This window comes from Nuphar pumila, chromosome 14, assembly GCF_984573655.1.
Source record: "Nuphar pumila chromosome 14, dmNupPumi1.hap1.1, whole genome shotgun sequence".
Taxonomy (NCBI): Eukaryota; Viridiplantae; Streptophyta; class Magnoliopsida; order Nymphaeales; family Nymphaeaceae; genus Nuphar; species Nuphar pumila.
Window position 1 is genome coordinate 8370727 of NC_143262.1, and position 8607 is coordinate 8379333.

An 8607-nucleotide genomic window follows, 5' to 3' on the forward strand; every position below is an offset into this window, starting at 1 on the left:
AAAACTGCCATTATTAACGTCCCAATCAATGCCATCTGTAATTAAGGACGCCTGACTGCATTTATAAGAAAATCCAACATTTTCAAAATAGGTTGTACGTTAACAGTGAAAAATCACACAGTAAAATACACGACCCCCAATCCAACCTGTTAATTCGTTAAAATTTTATAAAATAATAAATACTTTGGTTGTCTGGTGAATTTGTACTTCACCCTTCTTTGTTGTGTTCCTCTCAATGCCTCTGGCGTGCTCAAGAAAGAACGGAGACTCTCTCTCTCTCTACAGCAGAAGCTTTTCCCTTCTTCAAAACAAAAGATAAGCCCATCACCCTAAGCCTGAAACTGTACAGCTTGACCCTGAGAAGATCACTTCTAAAATGTGAGTGTTTCCTCCATCTTTGTTTCTCAATTTTTTGTTTTCTTCTCCAATGGATTCTTTGTTTCTTTCTTACCCCTTTTTTTGGAGGTGGGAGAAAGGAGTTGTGGGGAGATTCAAAGCTACATTTTTTGACTTTCCAGTCCCTTCTGCTACTTTTAAGAAAAAATGGGTTTTGTGTAGATCCTTGAGATCTCCCAAAAGAATAATTTATTCCACATTTTTTTGTTTTTTCAGTTTATTTTTCTCTCTCTTTCTTGTGCTTGCTTTGATTAGTGGTGAGTCCCACTATGTGGGTTTTTTTCTCCTTTCTTTGATCTAGAATTCTGATTCTTCTTTACACTGTTCTCCCCTGTTTCTGCTTTTTGGTTGCTTGAACTGTGGGTTTTGAAAGGTTTCTTGTTTCTTGTTTTCTAGGGTTTCGTTTTGCAGGAAGTTGCACGAGGTGTAAGATTCTGTAAAGGGGAGAAGGGGAGTGGGTTGACCTAGAAATGATGAGCGTTCGAATGGATGCTAGTTGCGGGGTTTTGTTGAGAGAACTTCAGGTTTGCTGTTTACTTTTTTATTTTCCTCTTTTTGTGTATGCTGTTTCGGTGTATGTTAGATTAGGATGATAGAAGAATGTGGTGTAACAAAGAGTGGGAACGAGATACCCATTTTCTTTTGTTTTAGCTTTGAGTTTACGTGTGCTAAAACTACCAATGGTTACTTCTTTCTTCTCTTTTCTTGGCAAGAAGAAATGGGTATGGACTATGGGTGTCCTGTGGATAAAAGTCTTGGGTGTCTTTTTCATGCATGGGAATTCGTTGTTAAACGAAACATATTAATTTCCTTTAAGAATTTGATTTGTGAATGTCATGCAAAGAAAAAGAATGTAGATTTTGCGTTAATGGCTATCTGGATTTTTTTTCTTTTTTATGTTATCTCGATATTTGGAGAGAAATGCAAATGAAATCGTCTTACTAGGGAATTAGTTTGATTTGGTGAAATGGGCGGAATCCACTCTCTAAGTTTCTTTTTTAAGTTGAAGTAGATTTTTGTATTGGTTTTGGAGGAATCAGAATCTTTTTTATTTCTCTTCCCCACTCAGATAATAATTTGTATTTCTCTTCGAATTTTGTTTTCTGCTAGTTCCAAGTGGCTTTCTGTTTTGGGTTATGGAAGAATCGGACATGCTTCTTATGAATATCGTCAAGTAAATTGTTTTCTGTGATTGAGTTAAATTGTGTTGCAAGAGGAAACCGTCTTCACGCATTTGAATTTATTGGTGTTGTAATAAGCAGCATATATGGGATGAAATTGGCGAAAGCGAAGCAGAGAAGGACCGTATGCTGTTGGAAATTGAGAGAGAGTGTGTGGAAGTGTATCGAAGGAAGGTTGCTGAGGCAAGCCATGCTAAGGCACGACTACACCAGTCCCTTGCAGCCAACGAGGCAGAGCTTGCAGCTCTTGTCTCAGCAATTGGGGATCTCAACCTTCATTCCCTGGTGAGTTCAATTGCCCTTCTTTTTACTTGATTCAGGTTTTGCATTGTTTATGTTCGTATGTAGTACGGTTTCAATTGTTAAGATAGGATTTCTGTTAGGGTATTATGCTGATGACATCACTGACTTGACAGTATCACTGTTGTTGATACCAGCCCAGCCCCTTAGGTAGGAAAATTAGGAAGCAAAGGTGGGAAAGTGGAGGCTTAAGTGGTAAAATGGTTGAGGTAGGTGATCGACTAGTATGAAAAGGTGGAGAAATGAGAGGGAAAAGAGTGGGAATGGTTAATAAAGGTTTGGGAAAGGGTGAAGAAGTGTAGGAAAATCCCAAACACTGAAAGAATTTAGTGTGTGAGCCTATCTCTAGCTAGAGAGACCCTAACTAGAGCCAATCCACTCTAGCAAGCTAAAGAGGCCTCAATTCTATTAGTGGTTAAGGATTCATACCGGTTTCACCAATATCGTTGATATTTTGAAAACATTGCAATATTATTGGAAAATCCAGGTCAGCTGATAATATCGGCAAAATATCCCAATACTTTCAAAATATCACCAGGAACAAAAATAGCATGATATATTATAACGATATTTTTGATAAAAAAATCTTATTTTATATATTTTAAGCTCAATTTTTTGGTTTCTTTTTGTATTTTAAAAGCTTTTCAAAGTTATTTCCTTATATTTGTCCAAGAATACCAATTATTTTCTTATATTTCTTATTATTTTTCATATTTTTTGTATTCTTAAAACTCCCAACTCGCAAGATTTTCCAACTTTTGAAAATCTCTCCGAGAAATACCCTTGCTGAGAAAATATCTTGACCGATATAGGTGACTATGATTCATATAAATGAGAGGCATGGGCCCTATTTATAGGCTCTATGACCTACATGAAGTGACCATTATACCCCTCCTCTCATGGCCTTATTACCCACTCAAGTGCATTTGACCCAATCCCTTACATCTTAGTTGACCTAAACCCAATTACAAAGCATTACTAACCCCTTTGAGCCTAGGGGAGCCTAGCTAGCCAAGTGGGCTGCTGAACTCATGAACCTTGTGGTTGATATCAGTTGTCCAATGTGGTCAACTTTATTCATTAGTGATAGCTAAATTCCTTAATTTTTCTTCTAATCTAGAAAGCTGACCCAGCCGCATAATTGGATATAGAATCAATAAGAATGTTTCGTAACAGATTCCATGTGAATTTCTGCATCTCTGAAAGATACTTTTATCTTCCTTTCAATTTTTTATAAAATAATTTCCAAAATATGGCAAGTTGATTCTTTTTTCTGGGCAATCCTCGTCATATAGATATCCAAGAATTGAATTTCTATACCAACAGTATTATATTTTAGGTTTTGATAACATGAGATGGTTGTAACATCATTTATAAGATGGCAATACACTAGGTAGACTATAATATGGTAATTCAGGTTGCCTTGGTCAAATGGTATGTTAACTTTATTTATACATTCAGGCTCTATGCCAGTTCCACTTGCTGTGTGGCCTATGTTCCTTGGTTAGCTACACCTATTGTCATGCTGCAGAATGGTTGTAGGATACAATCATATGCACTAGGGTATACCCCTTGTTCCTCATGGAACTTGTTTAAATTTAAACTAGTGTACCAAACTTTGTTTCTTATATTGGTCGACCCCACAATTTAAAGATTAGAGTTTAAATGCAAAAGGATGACAGGAAGATTTGACTGGTGCTATGAGGTATAACCAACCAAAAAATCAAACAAATTATTGGAAATGAATCCTTTTTTCTTTTTGAAACTTGGGCAGCACTTCTCAGTCATACCCTATCCGGGTGGGTAGTTTGAGAGGGGAATATGTATTAACTAACCATAGTATGATACTATAGTCAAGACTGACTTGGTGAATTGGTCAGTTAGCTCTGGCATAAGATAGTTCCTTTGCAAGGTTAATTCTCATGTGCCTGACCTGCCTTGACTAGGCCTTTTCATGTTTATTCTGGAAAAAGGTTGTAGGATGTAGTGTGCTAGTTATATGCATATCCTTTTTTTTAGTTAAGGCTGCAGGACTGAAATCTGATACAGAGCTTTGATGTTTGACATGGACTTCCCAATTTAGTGCTCACCATCACTGTTTGTAGGGGTTGAGGCCCAACGAAGATCTCTATAGGCTGGCATACTTGATAGACATTGTCAGTTAGTGCACAGAAAAATTCAGTCCATTGGTGGATGCGTCAGAACTGCAAATTTGCATGAATTATTCAGTAGTAGTTTCAAATATAAGTTGACATCAAAGGCATTTTCCAATTTTGAAAATAAGTTATCAATCATTTTTCATTTGTGGTATATATTTCCTCAGTTAGTGAGCATGCCGTTATGGATCATGAGCCATCAAGCACTAAGAAATATGCTGGGCTATGTCACACGGGTACTCCATTTTTACTCCATTCTGTATCCCCTTATTTACAAGTTATATTGGAAAGTACATAAAAATGACTGTGCCCACATATCTTCAGCCGTATCCATGTGACATAGATTCTGGGTTAGGCTATTCAATATCATGTTGATATATGTCAGCAGTATCTTGTGTGTGATTCAACCGGTCTGTGCACAATGCCCTTAATCTATTGATCTTTTGGAGTGAAACAATGAGACTATATTAGTTCCTGGTTGATGGTGCTTTGAATCACTTTTATAGTTTGCTGTCTTATTCTGCAGAGTGCCGGTGCACGATAGCATAAATCATGCATGTTTTCTCATCTGTTTTAGTTTGTTTAGTGTAATCTACATGATATCTGATGTTTTAATGTTCTATTTCAAATTGACAAAGGTGCATTGTGTCAGTGAAGTGATGTTGATTGGCTCCACTGAGATTGATTCATATTTATATATTTAATGTTTAATAGTGAATAGTTCTTGCAAATAAAAGAGTTAATAGCTATTCTTTGGACTTCCAGATTATGAGCTTGGGCATTGTCTAATATGCACAGGAAATTCAAAACTTATGGCACTTTATGTACAAGTGCCAGCCTCTCACAATGCCAATCCCCGTGGCTGTGCAAAGTAGATTAAATCCATAATAGTTTGTCTGTTTTTTTTGTGTGTGCGAAATATACTAATTGGTTGTTTTAACTTATTTCCTAGGACAAAGCTGCATATTGAACCCAGTTCTTGTTCTTTTTTATCATCAAAGAGAGCAGAGTTTATCACTTTATCTTCATTATCTTTGCAAGACACAACATCAACAAAATAATATGGAAAATAATTATTTTCCTTTCCTTTGTATATTCAGCCAGAGAGAAGGCCATCCACATTGAAGGAGCAACTTGCATTGGTCACACCATTACTAGAAGAGTTGCAGGTAAAAAAAGAAGAGCGTGTCAGGCAATTTGCAGATATAAAAGCACAGATTGAAAAGATTAGTGGAGAGATATCTGGTTATCTGGAGCCAAATGACAGTATAACCAGTCCAGTTATTGTGGAAGAACATAATTTATCACTAAGGAAACTGAATGAATACCAAACACATCTTCGATCTTTGCAAAAGGAGAAGGTGACAATTTCTTCAAGCTCAATGTTTTTCATTTTTTCATCTGTGTATTTTGTTCTTTAGCCATAAAATTTCCATGTAACAGAATTTCTACAAGCTGAATGTTTTCTCTCTCATCTGTGTATTCTGTTCTTTAGCCACTAAATCTGTATTTCAGTGTCACAGGACATTTTTGAATAAAAAATACTTGAAAATATTTTTTGTTTTTGGGTCTCAACATTGCCGCTTATCAACCTTGAAACCATTTATCTTTAATTATTCAAAACCAAAAACATTCCTTCTCTAAAAGATGATACTGTATGAGTTACATAAAGAAATTGTTAAAAGTTACATGTAGATTATCTACTCAGTAAAGTCTTAGGCTAATTAATTCTGGTACACATCTGACATTACTTTCCTGTGCTTTATACCCTTCTCAGTCAGATCGTCTTCATAAAGTTCTTGAATACGTGAATGAGGTACATGGCCTCTGCACCTCTCTTGGTTTGGACTTTGGAAAGACTGTCAGTCAAGTGCACCCAAGCCTTCATGAGGCAGGTAATGCACAGTGCAAGAACATCAGCAATGACACATTGGTGGGTCTTTCTCAATCTTTTGAGAAGCTGAAAATGGAAAAGAAAGCACGGATTCAGAAGGTAGCTGCAATTTGTTAGACTTCTGTGTTTTTTTATAAGCAAAAGTAGTGATTATGGATTTGGACCATGTAGTTGAAAGACATTGTGTCATCTCTATTTGAACTATGGAGCTTGATGGACACACCTAATGAGGAAAGGAAGGTCTTTGACAGGATTACTTCCATCGTTGGAACCCCAGAAAGTGATGTCAAAGATCCCAGTATTCTTTCACTTGAGATTATTCAGCAGGTCTGTTATAGCTCCTACTTTTCACATCTCTGGGTTTTTATCAGATGCCCCACTCTCTATTGCATTAATTCATATCCTTTCAAATAGGCAACAGAGGAAGTTGAAAGACTAAGTAAACTGAAAGCAGGTAAAATGAAAGAATTGGTCCTCAAGAGAAGATCAGAACTGGAGGTGATATGCAGAAAGGCGCATCTTGATCCAGACATGAGCACAACTCCAGAGAAATCCATTGCCTTGATAGATTCTGGTCTTATACTATCTCCATCTTCTTGTAACAGTGATCAATTAGGACATTATAACACAAGATAACTGTCTTGGTATCTCTTTCAGGCATTGTGGACCCTTCAGAACTGCTTTCAAATATTGAAGCTCAAATTGTAAAAGCAAAAGAAAATGCTTTAAGCAGGAAGGAAATAATGGACAGGGTAGACAAATGGCGTGCTGCGTGTGAAGAAGAAAAATGGCTCGAAGACTATAATCAAGTGAGTCAAGATTATCTTGATCATATATTGAATGCTAAATTAAGTGCAGTGCTTTTCTCATTTAGTAGCCGTTAGCTGTTGCAATTTACATGTCCTTGATTTGTGGGGGCATCCTTTTATATGGATGAATTGTTATTTCAGGATGAGAATAGGTACAGTGCAGGAAGAGCTGCCCACTTAAATCTTAAACGTGCTGAAAAAGCTAGAATAGCTGTAACCAAGATTCCTGGTATATCTCTTTTCCAATTTTTTGCATATTTCTTATGTTGGGCAATGGTGAACACCCTTTTGGTATTTTTAGATTTTCTTACAGCGATACCCTTTGTGTTTTTTTTACAGGTATGGTGGATAATCTGATGAGTCGAATTTTTGCATGGGAAGAAGAAAGAAATACACATTTTCTTTATGATGGGGTGAGTTATTACAGGAATATCTCGATATTGAAGGTTTCTAATTTAATTCTAACACCTTTACTCACTCGTTTCTTTTTATTGTACAGGTCCGTTTGGCATCTACCTTGGAGGATTATATTTTCACCAGGCAACAGAAAGAGGAGGAAAGAAAACGATACCGGGTTTGTTTGTGCTCAAGACAACATTGATTTGGCCTATGTTATGCATACTAATTTCTGTTAACTTCTCTATTTCTGTTGCTGGCAGGATCAGAAGAAACTGCAAGACCTTCTTCTTACAGAAAAGGAAGCCATCTATGGGTCCAAGCCAAGCCCAAAAAGACCTAACAGCTTCAAAAAGCCAAATGGCATCCGTCCAAATGGATCTGCAATCCCTACCCTTCGCCGCCTCTCCATGGGCAGTGCCACCCCAGAGCTCCTGACTCCACGATCACACTCTGGACGCCAGAATGGGTTCTTCAGAGAATCACACAGAATGTCAGCCACACAATTGAAATTTGTATCACTAATGAAGGAAGATACATTGTCGGTGGCAGCAATGTGTCCATCTGAAACAGTATCACCTCCTTCCACTTGTAGATGAGCCTTTTTCTAGATCAGGTACACCTCTACATTTTCATTTTGTTGGTTTCTGTGTGTCAACTTGGTCAGTAATTCATAATCTCAGAGTCTGTTAATGAAATTCATAACTTGGATATATTCTTGGTTCGCGACAACTTCCTGCCTTAGATACATTTTGGTTAAAAGATATACTTGCCTTTCAATTTCTCCAGGAGGCGAGGTATTCTGCTGCAGACAATTTGGCTTTAAACTGGGTTGACAGAACAAGTTTGTGCTGTGGAGTGTAAACTAGATTCAAAGGCAAGCGTGTATTCTAGAAGACTGGTAATTAACATGTTCTGAAGTGATGTACTTTACCAATATGACAAGCGATGGAGAGTCGGCAATGTGCTGTCTTGTGCCAGACACTAACGTTTAGGACCATTATGTAGAATATCTAGGTGCTACCATGGAGGACCATCTGCCAAGCCCTTCACCCTGACTTGGTTTAATGATATGATTTGGTGTGGCCTTCTTAAGTCATAAGGAAGTGTATCTTATTGTTTCCTTCTGTGTCAGATGTGTACATATCCTTCGAACTGAAGTATGTTAGTGGATGTAGGCATTGGTTATTGTTGTGGTGTGTAAACCTCCTTGTATGATTGAAGTTTTACTTAGTATTGCTCCATATTGGCTCCTTATTACCTTTTGTTGGGCTGCTTCAGCAAAATGTTGTAGAATTTTGGGCTTCTTATCATTATATTGTTCTATATGTTCTTTCTTGCTGCTGCTGTTGTCTATGCAGGTTCTCTTCCTGATAACGTTTTGTTGCACCTGCTTGTGCCTGCACACATACACACAAATGTGCACACACGAACACATGCTCGCGCATGCACGAGCACCTGCACAAGCATGTAAA

The 8607-nt window shown here is 37.4% G+C and overlaps 1 protein-coding gene across 3 annotated transcripts; it reads left to right on the top strand.

The window, feature by feature from the left end:
- Positions 1 to 248: 248 nt before the first annotated feature.
- On the top strand, positions 249 to 8376 carry LOC149816260 (65-kDa microtubule-associated protein 6-like). Of its 3 annotated transcripts, none has more exons than XM_089986813.1 (13): positions 249 to 378; positions 793 to 920; positions 1659 to 1862; positions 5134 to 5394; positions 5811 to 6026; positions 6099 to 6254; positions 6342 to 6501; positions 6585 to 6736; positions 6878 to 6965; positions 7076 to 7149; positions 7236 to 7310; positions 7396 to 7748; positions 7922 to 8376. In XM_089986813.1, exons 2-12 carry the CDS (start codon positions 867 to 869, stop codon positions 7729 to 7731), a joined length of 1776 nt encoding a protein of 591 aa, XP_089842939.1. In that variant the 5' UTR covers positions 249 to 378; positions 793 to 866; the 3' UTR covers positions 7732 to 7748; positions 7922 to 8376. The 3 variants fall into 3 exon arrangements, with proteins under 3 accessions (XP_089842939.1, XP_089842941.1, XP_089842940.1); XM_089986815.1 differs by having other exon boundaries at positions 5134 to 5202; XM_089986814.1 differs by having other exon boundaries at positions 7396 to 8376.
- The last annotated feature ends 231 nt before the right edge of the window (positions 8377 to 8607 follow it).

Bases quoted from the DNA above. Each gene is read 5' to 3' on its own strand.
- LOC149816260 (XM_089986814.1), top strand. From the start codon at position 867: ATGATGAGCGTTCGAATGGATGCTAGTTGCGGGGTTTTGTTGAGAGAA. The intron at 1,863-5,133 runs GTGAGTTCAATT...TTGTATATTCAG, and splicing joins ATCTCAACCTTCATTCCCTG to CCAGAGAGAAGGCCATCCAC. The intron at 7,150-7,235 runs GTGAGTTATTAC...TTTATTGTACAG, and splicing joins CACATTTTCTTTATGATGGG to GTCCGTTTGGCATCTACCTT.